Source organism: Terrapene carolina, unplaced genomic scaffold, assembly GCF_002925995.2.
Source record: "Terrapene carolina triunguis isolate 2854851 unplaced genomic scaffold, T_m_triunguis-2.0 Scaffold102, whole genome shotgun sequence".
NCBI lineage: Eukaryota > Metazoa > Chordata > Testudines > Emydidae > Terrapene > Terrapene triunguis.
The window spans coordinates 2,770,166-2,791,484 of NW_020664453.1; the positions used below are offsets into that span (position 1 = coordinate 2,770,166).

General features: G+C 48.4%; 1 protein-coding gene across 4 annotated transcripts in view; it reads left to right on the forward strand.

Moving 5' to 3' along the window:
• Positions 1-9,578, forward strand: part of SSBP3 (single stranded DNA binding protein 3) — a 136,220-nt gene extending 126,642 nt beyond the window's left edge. For all 4 annotated transcript variants that reach the window (XM_024219659.3, XM_024219660.3, XM_024219662.3 and 1 more), the window contains 6 exons: positions 295-349; positions 1,987-2,057; positions 5,463-5,541; positions 6,432-6,460; positions 6,799-6,900; positions 8,069-9,578. In XM_024219659.3, the coding sequence (XP_024075427.1) occupies positions 295-349; positions 1,987-2,057; positions 5,463-5,541; positions 6,432-6,460; positions 6,799-6,900; positions 8,069-8,098 (366 nt within the window). In that variant the 3' untranslated portion in view covers positions 8,099-9,578. The remainder of the gene's footprint in view (positions 1-294; positions 350-1,986; positions 2,058-5,462; positions 5,542-6,431; positions 6,461-6,798; positions 6,901-8,068) is intronic.
• Positions 9,579-21,319: the final 11,741 nt, after the last annotated feature.

Here is a 21,319-nt window from a genome sequence, read left to right on the forward strand (position 1 = left end):
CATCTGTAAATGTAAAAAATGTTTTAGAAGGGGTCCCGTGGACACTGCAAATGATTTCCACTCTCTCCCATATACACCTCTCGAATACTTTAAAAAAAAAAAAAAATTTTGCTCAAGGCTTAAACAAAGCATTGTACTTTGGCTACGAGAGTGCATCAAAGGTTTTAGCAGGAGATTAATGCTTGGCTGAATACCAAGGTGAGACATTGTTGCTGACAGCAGCAGGATCTTGCTGACCTAGTGCAGTATATGTTATCACAGTGGTTTCTGATGTGTGTTTAATCTTGTCTACAGGGGCCCCCTGGTGGTGGAGGTCCTCCAGGAACACCGATCATGCCTAGTCCTGCAGGTAAAATTCAACAGCAGACGAATTCAGCACTTAAAAAATCCAAATTTGCTGGGTGTTTTTCTTTGAATGATAGCCCCCTAACTCCTCAGTTCACGCTCAACTGCTGCTCCATTGAATTCCTGATCGTATGCAGTAGTATTGAAAGAAGATTTTGGTGTTTGTTAGGATGGGGCTTTGTATTCACTTCTCCGCCCAGGATTGAGTTTCAAGAGGGTGAAAATGGGGGGGGGGAGCTCTGAGAGCACATGTGAGCACATATGAAGTGGGGAAGAGGGAGGGAGCTCTTCTCCGTGTCCAGATTTGTTTCCCTGAGAAGCAGTAGTCATTTCACGTTTAATCCCCGTGTTACTAAAGTGAACCAGCCTTGTGAGGCATGTAAACTAGAAATGTGCAAAACGCTGCTTGTTCTTTGACAAAATGTCCTTATAAAAAATTGAATATATTTATTTCTTATTCCTTTCATGCTGGTTAGCAAACAAAAAGCAAGGGAGTCATTTTGTACTGTTTAGGGGCTGACTAATCAGCTACTGCTTGCTCTTTTTTAAAAAAAAATAATAATAATCCAGTCAAGGTTTAAAATTGTATTAGCTACAAAAAAAAAATCCAATCTGTTTACTAGAAGGGTTTCCTGTGTGCCGCCCTTTTTCTCCCCCCCCACTCCCGCCGCCCAATTTTTAACTCTGATGCCTCCTCCTTTAAAAAGACCAAGTCAGGCTGTGGAGGCTACCATTGTGGTGGTCAGATTTATGAGGACTTGCAGGGGCTTTTGAAACCCACTTTGCAAAATTCTGCTTGCCACAGTAGGCTAATTCCCTCGACCCAAATTTCGAATTCTTTTTGGATGGGTCAATAATATCTCCCACAGTGATTTTTCTCCTCCTTCCCCACATAAAGGTGGGCATGTAGATTCTGCATCTGGGCTGGTAAATTTCTCTGGCAGTTTTGCAAGGCTGATTTTGTAATTGTTGTAGTGATCAATAGGAGGGGATGGCGGGTGGGTGGGCTCAAGGGAAGTAGCCTTGCTCTGTAACTGTGGTGTTTCACAGCTGCAGGGGTGGAGCTAAAATGTAATATTACGACTGTCTTTCTGCTTCTGCATTTTTATGAGAACTCTGACCTACATTTCAGACTAGGTCATAATAAAACAATCCATATGTTAATGGGTGCTGCTAGTCACTGCTCCAGTATTCTGTCGTGGCAGCACACTTGTCATTTGTGCATTTATATATTGTGGCGTGATTAAAATGGTTTGTCTGTTACCATGTGCATTATAAAGAGATGGGTTCCTTTTCCATACTGGTTCGGGGATTTGTTTTTAATGCCAGTATTGTAATAATGTTGGAGGATGTTTGGATAATTTTGAGGTGTTAAGTGATACATAGAAGCAAATTATCGTTCTACGCCTCTTCTGACGAGCAGGCCCTGTGATTCTCAGTAGTTGAATTATTTTCACAGTTGAATTTCTGTGATTAAAAACTTTGTGAATCTTCATTAAATACAAATTAGCCAGAAAATGGTGGTACTTAAAGGGAATTTTAGGTGATAAAATACAAAAGAATGAGTTCAAGTGGCATGAGTTTGTTTTAATTAAGAAATGAATTAATCACTCTGACTTACTGGGCTTCACTGTTCTACAGATTCAACCAATTCAAGTGACAACATCTACACAATGATTAATCCAGTACCGCCTGGAGGCAGTCGATCGAATGTAAGTCTCTGCTTTCTAATAATTTACATATCAGATACCATAACAAATCATAATTAACTTCATCAGTTGAGGGTAGAGCAGTTTAATTGATTTCAGCCATTGGTTACAAAATAGAAATAAAACAAACCATCAAAAAGCGATTAACTCTTCAGCAACTTTGTTAATTTTTTATGCTTATTAAAATGGTGCCGTTCATGCTGCTCTGGTCAAGATCATGTCAGCAACGCATCCAGTTAGCAGTCACATTTAAAGGGATACAGTCAACTTATAAACTATTGGTTCCAAGCACTGCCTGTTTCTGAGATTCCCCCTGCCGGCGTGGGTGGGTTTTTTTGTGATCACGTGTGAGATTTTTTTTTCTCTCCCCCCCTAGGAGGGTGAATATATAATAACAAAAGCCTGCACCACAGGGGAAGCTGACTCTTCAGGGGAGAACAGCGAAACTGACTAGACCCAAAGCTAGGGATTTTCAAAGGATGAATTGAATTTCAGTGGGATTTGGGCTTCTCTGACAATCTCAGCCCAAATCAATGAACTGGATAAGGGGCGCGGGGGGGAAGAGGGCCATGTTCATTGTGACGTTGATGGGTGTTGCAGGTGAAAAAGATCAGACCAGATTGACTTTTTTGGAGTATGTCTACCCTGGAATAAAAGACCTGTGGCACAACCATGGCGGGGCCGGGGTCAGCTGACTCGGGCTCCCAGGCCTTGGGCTGCGGGGCTAAAAACGGTTGTGTTTGGGCTCTGGGACCCCCTTTGCAGGGTCCGAGAGCTCGGGCTTCAGCCCAGGCCTGAACATCTACACAGCAATTTTACAGCCCTGTGAGCCTGAGTCAGCGGACCTGGGCCAGCCGTGGGTGTTCGCTGCGTAGATGTACCTTAAGGGGCGTTACAACTCCTGCAGCTTGGCACGTAAACCAGTAAGATGTCAAACCCATTTTTGACGGGGGGGGAGAGGGGGGCAGTTGTGCCCACGTTGGCTGTGTATCTGTTTATACAGATGTTTGCTGGTTTTATCTTCAGCTTACGTAGGTAAAGTGACTCGAGCGGGAACTCCCTTGGCCATTTCCAGTAATGTGATCTTTGCAGATCTAGGGACAGGGAAACAAAATGAGGGCGGTGGTGGTGATAAACGAAAACCTTCCCCCGCTTCTTTACAGTAGTGCCCGCTCAGTGCTCTGCAGTCTCCCAACGAGGGTGGGCCCAGCTCCAAGGAGCTGACGCGTTATTGAATCTGCCTGCCCCTGTTCAGTGTGGCACCCATAAGTGGCTGCGTTGGCTGGATCAGCTGTGAGGGTCCATCACTCCTGTCTGTGTGCTGAGGAGGAATGGTGTGGGGGTGGGAAGACATCACACCCATCCACTTAGAAAAAGAAATGGTCATGCCAGAAAGGGGGGGGTGGGGTGGGGTGGGGGTGTGTGTGTCAGAGTGTGACTGTTCCACCTGAAGTCTGTTTTGGTTCCGTGCTCGGTAAGGGAGGAGCTGACGGCATTGGCTTGGAGGAGCTGCTCAGCAGTGAGGGGAGTGCTCCTCCATCCGGCCCGTTAGCAGGCCTGGTACTCTAGGTCTCTAGGCCTTGCCTGAGCAGAAGCTGCTGGTTTGCCTGAATCCTGGAGTGCTCTTCAGCTCGGTATGGGGTGCACAGGCTGCTAGCTAGCTTCAATGGTTTTATTCCTCAGGAAAATGGCAGAGCATGGTTAGATTCCCTCTCCTGTTCTCGTGGGTCAGGAGTCTGGCAGACGCGAGGCACTTGACGCCTGGGCTTCAGACTGCTCAAGAGCAAACACTATTGGCTGATTTGAGGAGCTGCATGGGTAGGCCCCAAAGGGAGGCCCATCCGTTCCCCCTGCAGACAGATGGATGATGGTCACAGCACAGGGGGCTCGGGTGGATCTAGGCGATCATGTTGAAGCCTCACTGATCCCTGGGAATGTGGTTGGAGCAGCACTGGGGGAAGATGGGAGGTGGTGTAAGGAAATACGGCTGGCTCCCTCAGCCGGCCGTTGAAATGTGCTGCCGGGTGGGTGGGGCGGGAGATCTTTGGCCTGGATTTGCAATGGTAGATCAGGTTGTGCACTCTTCAGACTGGAGGTGGTTTTTGCCATGGCGTGATCTTGGAACACCCCCTCGTGGCCAGAGAAGGATGTCACGAACGAAAGGGAGGGAGCCAATCTTTGTAGGGCGCAGCATGTTGACACCCGCGTTGGGTTATAGTGGCTGGTTCACTTGGGGATATGCTGGTGGGGAGAATGTGCCCTTTAGACATCACTTCCTGGTTTCAAGGAAGTGTAACTATTTGGGCAAAGAAGCTGCAGAACCATTGCATGTGCCTCAGTCAGCTGAGAGAGCACGGAGTGCTGCTAACAAGGCAGCGGGGGGTCACCCCACACATGTGTGCATGTCCCCACCCTCCCTGCTGTTCTTATTGGGGCAGAGTGTCTGCTGATGCCGGGGCAGGAGGGGCCAAAGGGTGACCTCACGCACGTGTCTGAGCACAGGTCTCACTGCCGTGTGTTTTTTGTGACTGTGTTTCTGTAAGAGGGGGTTTGAACCCCTGCCCCCCGCATAGCACCTTGGAGTATTAAACCAGCTGGGAGAAAGGAAGCCCTCCCCAATGTGCCTGACACCCGTCATGTTACCCGCTCCCCTCGCTGGGTGTCTTGGCTGACTTGATAGCCCTGTGATTCAGCCCCATCAGCCTGCCACAATGAGTTATTTCCAGGGCAGTGGGGGGCCCTGTACGCTGTGCATGTCGATAGAACTAAAGGAGGGATATTAGTTCCTCTGTAAACACTGTTCATAGTGGAGGTTGCAGAGGGTGAAACCAGAGCCCTGCTTTCTGTGTAGCTATAGAGTCGGGAGTAATTGAGTCGAAGACCAGAGGGGACCCCCCAAAGTGTCTGTGACCTCCTGTATGTCGCAGGCCACACCACCAACCGCACACTAAATCCAACAGCCAGATCTGGACCAAAGTATTACAGCCTGCACCCCCCAATGATGTAGCTATGCCAACAAAACCCCCAGGTAGATTCAGTGGTACTGACAGAAGAGTGCTTCATCTGTGGACATGGTGTTCCTACCCTGTCGGAAAAACGCCTTCTCTCCACATACTCTGTGTAGGCATAGCTGTGCCGACGTGGGCTCTGTAGTGTAGATGTAGCCTTAGTGACCGAACAAAATGTTTGCTGTAACTTTCCTGAGGCAGTTAAGTTTTCAAGGGATATTGCTTCCCAACCCAACGGGAGCCAGGTCACCTTCCCGTGTCTGGACAAAACTTGGATCGTAGAACATTCTGTTCTGTTTTGAGGCCATCCTTACCAGTGGATGGGCGGATCTGCTTGATGCTGATAGGAGTACGGGTCTCTGATTTTTGGGGTTACACTTTCTGCTGTTTTCTTTCTCAGTTCCCAATGGGGCCCGGTTCTGACGGCCCAATGGGAGGCATGGGAGGTATGGAACCACATCACATGAATGGATCGTTAGGTAAGCTCAAGGCCGGCTGAGCGGGAAGCGCACTAGACCTGACCCTTAACAAGCTGTTAATGCTGATCTGCCATTCAGGATTAGATCTCTGTAAGGGAGATGTTATTGTCTGGTGGCTTTTCCTGTCTTGCTCCTGACATACCGGTCAGTGATTTTTGGAGGCACGTGTGCACTGTGAGGTTTCAGAGGTCTGAGAATCACCCTATTTCCTCTGGCCCATACCCCACACGGCCCTCTTTTGCCATGACCTACCTGCCAGGCCGCCTGTCCGCCATCTGGCTGGATACTCTTCTGTTGTAGCATGTAGACTAGGCACAGGCTCACTGGAGCAGCATTGATAGATTCAGTCAGAAGAGGAGCTTAAACTCAAAACCAGTGTTGGTGTTTAATTGAAAGCAGTCGAAAGGCCCATTAACCTCTCGAGTCCGTCTCCTACGTTGTCCTGCTATAGGAGCTATGCTCTAGCTTGATCAATGTCCGAGTACCACAGGGAGAGCCAAGGCCCCTGCAACTAACCTGCCATTATTACAGTGCCATGCAGTCAGCGTGCCCAGCGCTATGCAGTCAGGTGAGCTGTCCTCAACTCCCTGGAGTTCAGCATACAAAGGAAAGGCAGCTGAGGCCCCCCACTGTTCCTTTTTACCAGAGGCAAATGTTAAGAGGTGTGGGATTAGCACAGCTGCGACCTGTATTGCCTGCTGCTGCCTGCTGCTAGCAATGCCCTGGAGTAGCTGCATGTAGCAACAGCCTCCTGTTTCTGGATGGCATTCTAAGCACCGGCGTGCTCCTGCACTGAATGGGCTAGCCAAGGAGGAGAACTACCTCAACTGTGAGCAAGGAATGTAACTAACTTGCAAATAAAAGTTCCCTTTCTTCCCCTCTTTTGATAGGGTCAGGCGACATAGATGGACTTCCAAAAGTAAGTGTGCACTGTGGTGACCGTAAAGGTGAATCATTTTCCTTTCAACCGTAGTCCTTCCCTCCCTCATGAAGCATTAGCAGTGAGGAAATCGTGTGTGTGGTTGGAGAGGCTCCAGTGTAGGGGGAGCAATAGAGGGACACAAGGGGCTTTCTCCCATCCTGTAGCCCTTTCCCATGAGACGTTTGCTTCGGCACTAACGGAAGGTTGTATAAAACGCAGCCGTTCTCTCCTGCTCTCCCACCGGCCGCTCATAGTCGTTAGCGAGGGATTTTGCCAGTCTGTGCTCAGTGACGTATTTGAGGCGTACTCACCTTCTCCTTCGTTTGTCTCCTTAGAATTCTCCAAACAACATAAGTGGCATTAGCAACCCCCCGGGCACTCCAAGAGATGATGGTGAACTGGGAGGTAACTTCCTCCATTCCTTCCAAAATGACAATGTGAGTTGCTCAGACACCCAATCTCTAAGCCCCCTCTCTTTTGGTGTCACCAAATTTATAAGGCTCTGTCTCTGCTTCCTGGTGGGGCCCGGGGTCTGGAGGGGCAGGGGTGATCTCTGATGATGGTAGAGAGAGCATGTTGTCATTTAATACAGATCTAGCTGTGGTCCAGGGGACTCAGCACGGGGGCTGGGAGTTGAGAAGCCCTGGTTCCTAATCCTGATTCTGTCACTGCCTTTCTGTTTGACCCTGGGAATGTTGCTTAAGCTCTGTGCTTTGGAGCTCCCTATCCAAGTGAAAACCAAAAAGTAGCGATAATCACTCTTACCTGCATTTTGCACTGTGTTTTGAGATCTATTTCTGAACAAGGTATTGAACCAAAAAGCATACAGGCTAGACAAGATGGCAACAGCATGTAACAAATGAGGCTGAGGGGGGAGAAAAAATGAGAGCAGTAGGGTCACGTGGTTGTGTAACGCAGCTCTGCATCCAATTGGTAGGGTTTTTAATAAAGGTGTAAATAAACCTTGCTGGCCCCCTTTCTAGCCATCACGTGCGTGAAATAGACGGGTGAAAGTGAGCTACCATGGTGAGCTAGAGACAAACATCTTCACTCTGCGAAAACCTCCCTATACAGCTGTGCTGCCGTTTGGAACAGCAGGGAAGCTGCAGGTCTAATCTTGGGACCCCCTGTTGATGCTCGGGAGCAGTTTTGCTCAGGCTTGCACCACCCCCTGCTGTTTCCGAGCTGCCCCTGAGCAGACCCAGCTAACCATGCTCGCTTTCAGCTGCCAACAAATGTGCACTCATCTTTGAGATCTGCAGAGTATTTTCACGTTGGATTCAAGCTCTACAGATGAAAGAGGCTCCCCCTTTTTTTCTCGCCATATTTAGCATTATATACATGCATGCATTTAAATTGCTTCCTACCCCATACTGTTTTGCTTATTTTCTCCCTGGAAAGACCATTATGCAGCGGATTATGTGCTGATAAATTAAGAGTCTCTAGCATATTCTATCTTTCTGATTTATTATATCCAATTATGTTGCTTTATAGTTTTCATAAGCCCGAGTCTTACTTGTATATCCCCTCTTCCCTGGCCTTGGCCGCCTTTAGTATTTCAGTCCTGTTTGCCCAGTACTCATTCTGTGTTTGTCTCTCTTTCAGTATTCCCCCAGCATGACGATGAGTGTGTGATTTCCCTCCCCCTTCCTCCTCTCCAGGATAAAGAGAGTCAGCTGCCATTTGGAGGATCTAAAAGAAATTATGCAAGAAGAAGCTAGGTGTATTGGCAGAGAGACGCGAGGGGGCCAAACCCCAGTTTTAGTTTCATGCAATAAAAAGGCTGAACTTTTTATTCCATAAAACATGAAGGACAAAACTTAAAATATTTCAAGACGTGACAAGATCCTTCTTGTGCGGAAGGATTTATATATGTACATGACACTTTTTTCTTTTTTCTTTTTTTTTTCTTTTTTTTGGAAACAAATGGAAGCCTCCAGTACCCAACTCCAACCTCTTTGCTTTGTTCTTTTAAACCTGTTGTATGTTTGTGCTGTGCTACACCAGGAAGCTAGTCTAGATATGAAATCTCATGTTGTCCCTGTTGTAGTCCTATTTTTTTAAAATAAACTGGACAGTTTACAATTGGTGGTTTTTGTTTGGAAGGCCTGTTTTGTTTTTCTTTTCTTGTTTGCAGCACAACACCACCTCCTCCTCCAGAAGAGACTCCTCCACCTCATAGAAAGTTGTTAATGCAGTTGGCCCCTCATAGGATCACATCCTCAAGAATTAATTGTGATCTTACTATCTGTGACCGTGGCATGCACTGTATTAGTCTTTTTTTCCCCCTCTCAGAATACAAGGAGAGTTCAGTACTTCCCCCTGTGAGAATCCTTGAGCTATTTTTCCCCCCACCACCAAAAAAAGAGAGAAAGAAAGGGTTAATCTGACCTGGGATTTTGTAACTGTGATCTCAAGCTAACATCTTTGTTGATTTTTGGTTTTGTATTTTTTTTTTTAAAGATGTGATCTTATCAGGGTTTCGCTGTATGTGTTTTGGAACTGGATGGAGATATTTTCAAGTAATTGTTCAAATGTATACTTGCTATTCTGTAGGCTCACTCTGTAACAAAAAAATAAAAATAAAAACAAAAATGAAAAAAATTACCTTTTCTTCTTGTGGTAGAGGTGACTACAGAAAAGTAACAAACCAACCATGTTAAAGTGACACTCGCCAGAGTCTGGGGATCTATGTACATTACACTACCCTGTAGTTGGTCTTTGTTTTATAAATCTCCACTTCTGATCCATGTATATCATATTATGTAAAATATTATCTCCCTGGATTTCCCTTTGTGCCGATTATTGAGAACATTGTATCTTGTTTCAGTGTTTTTTCTTACCTTGTAGTCTGGTTCTAAAATAAGAGAGGGAAAAAAAGTAATTATTATACATTGTAGTTTGTGTATGATATTTGTTGAAAATGTTTTATTAAAGGGATGTCTTTTTTTCCGCACCCCTTCATTGAGATGTTTTTTGGGAACATTGGCTGGTTTTTATTATTCTGACTGCAAGACATGAGATGACAAACTTTTTTTAGTGTGTAATATGAATTTTTTTAAATGTTTGCCTTCTTTTTCCTAGGCATTTTAATTGTGCTTTACCTGTAGAAGGTCGGTGGGGGTGGGGTTGAGGGTGGGGATGCGGGTGGGAAAAGGGTGTCAGTCTCATAGTTACAGTCAGGTTAATATTTAAAAATAAAAAAAATAAAATGAAGATTTGTTGTATTGCTGAAACATCCGTGGTCTCCAGAATGGGTCATCTATTTTTTGTTTTTGTTTTTTGTTTTGTTTTGTTTTTTGAAGTGAGAAATGACAGACCGGTTTTAATGTATTTTAAAATGGATAGCTAAATTATTGTCTTCATTGGTATGGGATGGTTTTTGAATGAAACGGTTCTTTTTTCCCCCTCCATGCTGTAATAAATATAAACATAAACATTTGAGTTCAGGTCTCTGCTGTTTGTTACTGGGATTTGCCATGAGAAAGCTGGGCACTTAGTTTTGCTTCTAATGACTCGAACGCTTCTGTGCAGTTTTGGGGGGAGGACGAGTGTATCCATTGAGGATTGGCCGTTTTAACCCCTCCCCCACAAGGAACTTGTATTGAGACATTCGGTTCCAGACAGAGCGGTAAGGTTAAGAAGGGGTGGCAGGGCCTAGCCCCAGTTTCTATACACTGGTTTGGCAGTCGCGGAGATGCCGCTAAGGGGCTGGTGGAGAATTCCTTCAGCCCAGAGCCACGGAAGACTGAGGAAAGCAGCTCTGTGCCCCGCCCCATTAGGCCCTAGTGTAGAGGTGTGCCTGTAGCACTGGGTTCTGGGCTACACCACCACCTTGGAGAGGCAGCTATCAATTAGAATAACCCCTTATGCCAGTGGCCATTTCAGCCCAGAATCTGGGCCGCACCGAGGTGGTATAAAGTCAAGCTGCACCTTCTGAGCTAGGCCTCTCAAGAGGTGCCGTGTAGAACCTGGCCCCCCAGGGCAGGGGAAGTGGAATGAGTGAATTCCGTGGTATCAATAGTTTCCTTAGGGCTATGCCTGCTAAGGACTCTGATCTGTGGGATATCTTTGGAAGCTTGTCTCCTGCCACGCTAGGACTGGAAGCTTTAACAGTAATGTCGGGTGGAGGTGAGGGGGTCGAAGTCAGGGTTTCTTCATCTTAAAACTGAAACTTTGATGGACGGTGCGTGTCTTATCCATTGGAAGAATGTTACAATTCCCCATCTTCAGCCTGGCTTGTGGGGCCAGATTAAACTCGTGGGGCTGCTGAACAGGAAGGTAAATGTACAACGCGGTTGCCTTGTGTGAGCATGCTCGCCGGGAGAGAACTGATGGGGCCTGGAGACCCTTCTGTTAAAAGTGGATGTCAGTATTTTAAAAGGACCTTTAGGAGCCTCACTGGGAGAGTGAGATTCCCTGCCTGGGGGAGGCGCTCCACACCGCAGAAGCCCCATGACTCTCTCTCTGGGATGAAGAAGTCCCCCCCCCCCCCCATATTTGCTGGGGAAGGTGAGCCCATTAGCAGCCAGTGCAGATGGAAGTGTGAGGTGCCCATTCTATCTGCACGAGGAGTCATCCTGCTGCAGCACCACAGCCTGCTATGCAGGTTGGGAGCAATATGAGCAGAGTCCATTTAGTCAGTCTACGTGGCAATCAGAGGTGTGATTGCTGCTCAGACATACCCAGGCCAGCTTTAGTCTAAAACTAGCCATGAAGATGTGGTGGTACAGGACCCAGGCACTGGCTAGCAATGTAAGTATGTACCCAGTGTTACGGGCGGGCTTGTACAGCCTGCACTGAGGCCCATGCTGCGGCAGCTTCACTTGATTTTTAGCCATTTGAACAGCCTCTGGTTGTAGGATAGACCGCCCAAACTCTGGCTTCATGCTGGCGTGTGGGCTGAGAGAGAATTTCACCCTAGGAAAATGTGTAAAGTGTATGCCAGGTATCCATCTTCTTTAAAAAAAAAAAAAAAATAATCAAGTTGAAAATTCCTCCATTTTCCCTTCCAGGGGCCTCTTCTTCATGCAATTGTTGATTGTTCGTCATTTGTAGAGCAGGGCATGTTTCATACACAAATATAGACAAGGTCAATTACAATATAGCTCCCAGGTGACATCAAATCGTGCAGTGCTGGTGCTAGGCATCAGCAGACTTAAGCAATTGCTGAGTGCCCCAAGCAGCTCAAGGGGGCCCCCTATTTGCTTTTTATAAGAACTTGCCTGTTTTAGTATTGGGGAGCCTAAACTATTCCTGCTTAGGGCCCCCAATGGGCTAGCACCAGCTCTGGAAACACACAACAAAGTGGAGAATGTAGGGAAAGAAGCTGGATTTTTTTTGTGGCCAGCATCTGTTGCAGGAGATGCACAAAACCCTGATTAGGGTAATCGAAGGAGGAAAGGATATTGGAGTGTTAAAATTTACAGCTTTGTTTTTAACAAACCGTAAACATCAAGTCAGCACGTGCTGTTCTCACATACAGCATGTGGAACGAACACACACACACACACACACACACACACACACACACACACACCGAAAAGACCTGATCTGCAGTGCCGAGCACAATGGGGTCCTGGGCCATAATTCCCAGGTGTTATTGCAATACAAATACAAGTTCATCTTTAATGTAGCTATTCTGAAGAAAACGCTCCAGGAGAGCTGTTCTTTCAGATTTTGATGTGACTGTTCTGGTTCTGAGCTAAGGCTGTTAGGAACTTATAACTACAGTAAACCACCTGTGGGGTTTGAAGGACTGGCTCCCGTCAGAGCCCTTTTTGGAGTCGGGGTGATCTCTGGTAAGCTTATTAGCATGCATGCAGGGTTTTGTTTTTGTTTTTTCCTCTGAAATGCATTTTACCTTAAGAATAAATGTGCTTGCATAGAAAAAGCTGTTTGGTAACTTGTGATGGCTGACAATGCCAGGTGTTCATAGCATTCAGAGAGAGGGCAAAGTGCAGATGTTGGCCTGTTTAGGCAGTCTGGCTTGCTGGGGATATCAGTATAAGCAGGGAACTTTGAAGCCTGGAAAAACCCTGGTCAGGTGGAGGAGAGATGTGGGCCTCTACGCAAGATGGGTGATGGCTGAGGAGCTGGGAGCCTAGAGCCCAAAATACAGGTGCAGTTACCCTCAACTGTGACAAGGTGCATAAATGTCTTTCTGTATGACCTTCTGACCTTACAGTGGAATAACCTATTACCAGGTTTCTGATCAATCTTTTTTGTGAAGAGAAAAAACTTTACCGAGGTTCTGCACTTAAGAACAAGTCTGAAATGTTTTGATTTCTCAGTCTTTAGATAACTGTGGGCTTGTATGCCGGATAACTGCTAATCATTTGTTGTGACTTGTTTTCTGACACTTGTCCTCTCGTTTTCGGTAACTGATTGGCATGGGGAAGGTAAGTTTGTTTGTTTTGTTTTTGTTTTTTTTTACTTGAATTTTCCTGCTTTTTTCCCTTTTGCTTGTGGAAAGCTTTAATATGATTTGAACTAGGATTTCTTATAAATGGTCTGGAAATGTCTCTCTTAGACAGAGTGATGCAGCTTTAATGCTGCTCTCTAGAGAGCTTTTCTTCAGGGGGAACATGTTTTGTATCTTATATCATGTAAGAATGGAATGCTGTGGCTGTGCAAAACAAGCCCTGAACCAGCAACCAGTCGCAACACTCTGAATGTTCTAGCTGGAGGTGTGGGGGGGGAAGTTTTGCAGAAGACGGTTTAATCCATTCTAGACCCATCTCTGCTCACAGCATCCCATAATTTGCTTCTCAAAATGTCTTTGCATCCCTAGGAACGGTTTCATTGCTGGTGACCCACAGACCACTCAGTGCAAGATGAGCTGTGTGACACGGTTGAATTGTTGCATTGAAACCCCTGTGTGGTTTAGAAAACACCAAGAAAAATCCCCCTGTCTACTAAGTCCATTCGCATAAGGGTCGACTGGCAGAGTAGGTTACCCTTGTGAAAACCGGAAAGTATTCGTGTTCCTAACAAACCTTTGATTTGTGCATTTAGATTTGTTTCCCATTTCACCCAATGCTGCAGGTTGTCTTAAATTGAGACTGCAAACACAGACTTTCTGTTCAGTGTAAAGCTGTTGTTGTTTGAGGGCTTGCTCATGTTGATTCCATTCTAGGTGTGTGCATGCCCACGGGCGTGGTCATCGGAGATTTTTGCCTTAGTGATATCCATAGGGTGGGCACTGACGCCCCCTTGAGTGCTGCGCTCATGCGCCGGTATATCAGGCTCCGCCAGCCCTACGCCCCCTCAGTTCCTTCTTACCACCCGTGGTGGCTAGTCAGAGCGCCTTTCCTTGCATAGCAAGGGCTAGCGGTTTTTTGTCTTTACTGACTTTGAGCCTTGGCCTTATAAGTTGTTGTTTATAGTAGTTAGTGTTAAGTGTAGTTAGAATCCCAGTGGGGACTTCGCTCCAGGCAGGGCATGCCCCGGTCTCCCAGGTTTAAGCCCTGTGCGGACTGTAACAGGCCTATGCCTGTAAGTAACCCCCACAGCTGCCTCAAGTGCTTGGGGAAATCACACGTGGGGGATAAATGCCGTATTTGTAAAAACCTTCGGCCCCTGACTCAGAGCAGGACGTTCATTTTATGGGTGCTTCTCATGGAGCCCACCCTTTGTCTGGCTTCCGAGCTGCCCCACCAGGACTCACTGGGTGCCTCGGTGCGCAGTGCACCCCTGTCGCCAGTGCCCAAAAAGAAATGAGAAAGCATGGCTCCCTGGCACCGGGCAAGAAGGGCCATGGGGCATCGGGCAGGGGACCCACTTCAGGCTGCCCAGCCACTCTGGAATCACGCGTTTCTGCCTCCCTGGTCGGGGCCCTTAACCCCTTAAAAAGTCCTCCGACTCTTGGGAACGGTATGGGACCTAAACCCCTGACAGCACAGACTCCTTCCCAAGCTCCCCCGGTGCCGAGAGAGCAGAAGCCTCCACCTGCGCCGCTGATGCAGCACGTGCCACAGGAATCGGCAAGCCAACCACTCAGCCAACTCCCCCCGAGGGCAAGCCAGTCACTAAGATCCCTCGGGGCAGTGGAGACCGCCGATCCCCCAAGACAAAGCGGCGCTCTCCACCTCAATGCTGCAGATTGCCGGAGTCGCAGCCCAGACACTCTGGGGCTCGCCCTCGGTCACCAGCACCACAATCGCGGTCCCTGCCGTCTCAACACACATTGCCTCGAGGGAGATGCCTGTCTCTGTACTACCAGCACCATTTGCTCTCTCGCTGGTCGTCCTCTTGGTGCAGATCCTGGTCGTCTGCCCTGCGGGAGCATTTTCTGTCACATCTCCAGTCCACTTGATACTGGTACCGTCCCCTTGCTCCGGGCACCATTCTCCAACTCAGGCGTCAATGGCCCCACCGTGGTCACCAGAGGGGATTCCTCCGGCACAGAAGGGCAGTTCAGCCCCTCACCTAGACCCCACTGGTGCGAATGGGCACCTGAGGCTGCATCTACATTGGCGCCACCTTGGCAACACGGCCAGTGGCCAGCGCAGTGGCTTTATTAGGGTGCGTGGGACATGCCAGTCATGGCAATGCCCCCTTCACACCACTCGTCGGCCGCTGCCTCAGAGCAACAGCTGGCGGCACCAGCTCGGCGCATGAGACCCACTCGGAGATCAAGGCAGAGGAGATTGCACCCACCTCTAAGCCTCCCTCCCCCGTGGTGGAAGATGCCCCGGAGCCTCCCAGAGTGGTAGTCGTCGTTGTCATCCCCAGACAAGGTGGTTGCGGGACCCTCGAGAACACCAGGCCCTGCTTCAATGGGTGGCCAAGAACTTGGACCTGGAGGTGGAGGAGATGGCTGAGCAGGCAGACACTTTGTTTAATGTCCTCTCAGCCTCTACTCTGGCCCATGTCACACTACCAGTGCATGATGGAGTCCTCAAAATTGTCAAGACTCTCTGGCAAACTCCTTCATCCATCCATCCCACCTCTAAAAGGGCCGAAAAGAAATATACTTTTGTCCCGGCCAAAGGGTTTGAGTATCTCGACGCCCACGCTCCCCCAGGCTGGTGGTCTCTGTGGCCAATGAAAAAGATAAACAAGGGCATACCAGCTCGACTCCCAAAACTAGAGGCCAAAAATTGGACCTATTTGGGAGAAAAATGTATTCAACTGCCAGCCTACAATTCTGGATGGTGAACCATCAGGCCCTCCTAAGGAAGATACAATTTCAACTTATGGGATTTCCTTTGTAAATTCAAGGAGTCCCTCCCGCAGGGTTTGGCCCAGAAATTCAGCACCCTGGTGGAGGAAGGCACCGCGGCAGCTAGTTGCTCCCTCCAAATGGCGTGGGACGCAGCTGACTCAGTGGCTAGGGTGGTCGTGTCAACAATAGTTATGAGGCTCAGCTCCTGGCTTCAGACCCCCGGCTTGTCCCAAGAGATGCAGACTTTGATCCAGGATCTCCCATTCGATGGGAATGGTCTCTTTTTGGATCAGCCGGATACAAGGCTGCATGGTTAAGACACTCAAGCCACCCTTCACTCGCTGGGCATGCATACACCACAGTCTGCAAGAAAGCAGTTCCGGCCACCCCCTTCCGCCCAGGCCTTAGCAGCCTCTTCTGGGGTCTGCAAAGAGAAGGGGCAGGGACATTAGTTTCACCCACGCAGCCTGGCCCGGCAAAGCACCCTAGGAGCCAGAAGCACTCATTTTGAGGGTGCGGTTGAGAGCGACACCCCAGTACCTCCCAGGATCCACCCCGTTCTTTCCTCAACTGTCTTCATCCATTTCATTTGGCCTGGTCCCATGTCACCTCAGACCATGGGGTGCTGGAGATAGTGTCTCAAGGCTACACCCTGCAGTTTTCGGCTGCCCCTCCCTTCCATCCCCCCTTATTTCTTGTCCCTCTTCAGGGACCCAGTTCCTCATTCAAGAGGTCAAGAACCTGCTGTGCCTGGGGGCGGTAGAGGAGGTCCCTCGGGACATGACAGGAAAGGGATTCTACTCCCATTATTTCCTAATCCTGAAAGCAAAAGGGGGCTTAAGACCCATTCCGGACGTGCGACACCTCAAAACAAGTCTCTCAGGAAGTTGAAATTTCACATGGTCTCCCTGGATCCGGGAGAGTGGTATGCCACCTTCGACTTGAAGGATGCTTATTTCCATATTCCAAGGTCAGACGTTTTCCCCCATTTCATATGGGCGGACGTCATTTCCAATTCACGGTGCTGCCCTTTGGCCTCTCATCGGCCCCAAGGGTCTTCACAAAATGTACGTGAGATATTGAGGGGTCCAGGTCTTCCCGTAACTCGACGACTGGCTCATCAAGGGCAAGTCTCAGGAAAAAGTGCAGAGGAACCTCGATTTGGTGCATTCCACCTGCCGCAACCTGGGCCTGTTGATAAACTAGCAAAAAATCTAATTTTAAGGCCAGTCCAGCAAATCGAGTTCATCGGGGTGGTTCTCAACTCCACGTGAGCCAGAGCCTTCTTTCCAGAGATTTGTTTTCAGGCTTTGTCGAACCTGACTTCCCATGTAAAGAACCACCTGTTCACCACAGCTCATATCTGCCTGTGGTTGTTGGGCCACATGGCGGTGTACACATACGTCATCAGTCATGCCAAGCTCTATCTCCAGCCTCTGCAAGTGTGGCTGGCATTGGTTTATAGCCTCAACACACACGACCTAGACCAGGTAGTTAAGATGCCAGATCACATCCTGTCGTCCCTGGAGTGGTGGTTGAATCCTGGGTCGATGTTGGAGGGAGTTCCCTTCGTGGCCCCGGCCCCATCGCTGACCCTGGCCTCAGATGCTTTGGACCTGGGGTGAGGAGCCCACTTGGGCGAGCTCAGCACTTAAGGCCAGTGGCTGTGGGACGATCTGGCCTTTCATATCAATGTGAGGGAACTAAAAGCGGTTCACCTGGCCTGCCAGGCTTTCTTGCCCCACCTAAAGGGCAAGGTGGTGCAGGTCCTCACGGACAATACCGTCACGATGTATTACATCAACAGGCAGGCAGGGCGGAGCCAGGTAGTCGGCCCTTTGCCAAGAAGTTCTCTGCCTTTGGGACTTCTGTGTGCGGCATACCATTCATCTGCTAGCCGCGCAGGAATGTGCTAGCAGATTGCCTCAGCAGGACCTTTTTGTCTCGCCATGAGTGGTCGCTCCATCTGGAGGCAGCCAGTATGATCTTCCGGAAGTGGGGAACTCCCCAGGTGGACTTGTCCTGATGGGACATAAACAAGAAATGCCATGTGTTCCGTTCACTCCGGGGGATAAATGGGTTCCCTGTCAGATGCTTTCCTGCTCCTGTGGTCGGGGGCCCTGATATATGCCTTCCCGCCAGTGCTATTGATCCACAGCGTCCTTGTGAAGATCACAGGACAGGGCAAAAGTTATCCTGATAGCCCCCAACTAGTGGCTTTGCCAACACTGGTTTGGCACACTGCTGAACCTTTCGCTAGCCACCCTGCTGTGGCTACCTGTCTGGCCAGACCTGCTGACCCAGGACCCCAGCAGTCTTCTGCACCCGAACCTGAAGGTGTTACACTTGTCAGCATGGCTACTGCATGGCTGAATGTGGAAGAGTGGGAATGCTTGGCCCATGCTCAGCAGGTCTTGCTGGGTAGCAGGCAGCCTTCCACCAGAGCGACTTACCTGGCCAAGTGGAAAAGGTTCAGGTGCTGGGCTTTGGAATGATGTATCCAGGCCAAGCAGGCCTCGCTGCAGGGGATCCTGGATTATCTTCTGTACCTCAAACTTCAGGGCTTTTCCCTGTCATCGATCAAGGTCCACCTAGCCACTATTTCTGCTTTACACCCTCTGTTCCAAAGCAGGTCAGTCTTCACTCACAACACGACGGCCCAGTTCTTGAAAGGTCTGGAGCATCTCTACCCTCATGTCCGGGACCCTGTCCCTCCCTGGGATTTGAATCTTGTGCTGTTGAGGCTCATGGGGCCTCCCTTCGAACTTCTGGCTTCCTGCTTCTCTCCTGGAAGGTTTCATTCCTGGTTGTGATCACATCTACCCGCAGGGTGTCTGAGATCAGGGCACTTCAGAACCGCCCTATACAGTATTCTACAAAGATAAAGTCCAGTTGTGGCCGCACCTGGCATTCCTGCCCAAGGTCGTTTCCCAGTTTCATACCAGCCAGGACATATATTTACCCGTCTGCTTCCCAAAGCCCCGTAAATCCGAAGAGGAATGCAGGTTGCACACCCTGGACATCAGGAGGGTGTGGCCTTTATATTGACAGGACAAAACTGTTTCACAAGTCAACGCAGCTGTTGGTTGCAGTGGCAGACAGGATGAAAAGTCACCCAGTGTCTGCTCAAAGGATTTTGTCCTGGATCATAGCCTGCATCCGATGCTGCTATGAGCTGGCGAAAGTGCCTCCATTGGCAGTAGTCAAGGCACACTCAACTAGAGCGCAAGCCTCATCAGCGGCCTTCCTGGCTCAGGTGCTGATCCAAGAGATCTGTAGAGCTGCTACCTGCTCGTCTGTCCACACGTTGACGTCCCATTATGTGCTTACCCAGCAGGCCCGGGATGAGTCTGGCTTTGGCAGAGCAGTGCTGCACGCTGCAAGACTGTGAACTCCGAGCTCACCTCCATTGATACTGCTTGAGAGTCACCTAGAATGGAATCGACATGAGCAAGCACTTGAAGAAAAAATGGTTACCTACCTTTCGTAACTGTTCTTCGAGATGTGTTGCTCCATGTCCGTTCCATTACCCGTCGTCCTGCTCCCTGTCGGAGTTGCTGGCAAGAAGGAACTGAGAGGGCATAGGGCCAACCGTTCCTGATACACCGACGCATGAGCACGGCACTCAAGGGGGCACCACAGCCAACCCTACAGATACCGCTAAGGCAAAAATCTCCAACGACCGCACACGAGTGCGCGCACACCTAGAATGGAATGGACATGAGCAACAGAACAACAGTTATGAAAAGGTAGATAACCGTTTTTTCCTCCTTATGTGCGCATCACTCTGTAGAAAATAGGCATGTTCCTTACCTTGAGCAACACATACATAAGATGGTTATCCTGTCTGAGTATCAGTAATCGCTGATAACACAGCAGGAGGGAATGGGGGTCAGAACACTTTGGTTCTATTCCCAGCTCTGACAATTGTTGAGTCTGATTTTGGGCAAGTTACTTAACTTCTTGGTACTGCAGTTCCCCATCTGCAAAATGGGGGTGATATGTCCCCTTTGTAAATGGCTTTGAAATCCTCTGGTGCAAGGGGTTTGTAAGGGCAAGGTGTGCTCATGCTAATTATTTAAAATGTAAGGAAGGATTGTGGTATTTTCATGTTAGAACAGATGATACCTGATTTGGGGGGTGGGGAGGGGATGTAGAGGTCTAGCATGGCAAAGTTACTGCTTTTTCTAAGCACTTCCAATGCAATATAACTTTAGATAGTTTTCTCAGTTACTGATGAGAAATGAAATCCTTCTCCATCTGACCCTTAGGGCTTGTCTTCATGTGAAAGTTAATCCGGAATAAGGGATGGTGTGAATTTAAAGCAGATTAACTATTCCCAATTAATTCCATGTGTGGACATCCCTTTTCCAGAATAAGAGTGCCATCTTCCAAATTAGCTCAATTCACTTTCTAATTCTGAATAAGGCATTACTACCCTAATTCCTGAATAAGCGTGTCCACTCGGAGTTTATTCCAGAATACCGCCCGATCATTCGAAGACAGGAGTTGGAAAACCAATAGCTGTCTCTTGGGCTGGGGTTAAAACAGCACAGAAGTCCCAAACCTACTCACAAATAAGCTTAGCATTGTAAATTTGACTTGTAAAAGTGTATTTTAACATCACTGACCTGTATCCATGCTGCATGGGCTCCTATGCAGGCATATACAGTAGGGAGGAGTTGCTGGGTTGCTTACTGAGTAGATAACATGTATTTCCTGCTACCCAGCAACCCATCTGCACCTACAGAGAGCAGAATCTGTTGCTATCCTGGACCTAGTTTATCCTTTGACTTGGGTATAAGGTGACCTTTGAAAGCTGTTTGCTAAATTTGATGTCCTAGGGGGAGAGAGGGGAAAGCAGGGATTAATTTGGAATCTGCCGATGCTCTCATGTTCTCTCTACTTGGCCCAACAGCTGAGAACCAGAAACTCTTACAGCAATTAGAGAGGAAAAAGCAAAGTTGTCTGTGTGGACACTCAGATTCCACTCTTGGTGCACGTGCAAATGAGTTCAGATTCTTTTCAATACTAAAGCCCATTGGGGCCATGCCTGTGCCCTGAGTACCCCTTCACAACCCATAGCCTAAAGGGTAGGGCTGTTGCAACCCCCTCAGTTCCTTACTACCACCCCGGGCTTTGAGATGGAACTCTATAGCATCTACATTCTCTGCTCCTAGCGAACAGTTTTCTCCTAATGGGAAAGGATGGTTATTCTTAAGTTTCGTGTTGATGGGCTTTCTTTGCTAGTTGGCTTAAGATACCTAATTTTAGAATGGTAGTGGCAGGTTACCATCCCTGACAAGGGATCTCTCTCTAGTAAAGACCCTCTGTACATTAGCCTAAAATGGCTGAGGTTTAAGTTCTGCCCCGCCTGCACTGCTACTATGCCAGTGAATAGCAGGCACTCGCGATGTATGCTCCCATGTGCTGCTCAGTCTGCAAGTCCTTCACCAAAAGAACCCGGAAGGCAAGAGACATGAAGCTGAAGCCATCACCCTTCATCTTGGAAAGATTCATGCAGGTCTTATCAGTTCTGCATAGGTCTTTATCCAGGGTTTGACAGCACAGGTCATGATGGACAACCCACAGCGCTGCACTACATCAACAGGCAAGCAGGAGCTAGATCCTCTCTGCTCTGCCAGGAAGCTACACATTTCTGAGATTAGTGCATCCATCATCATGTT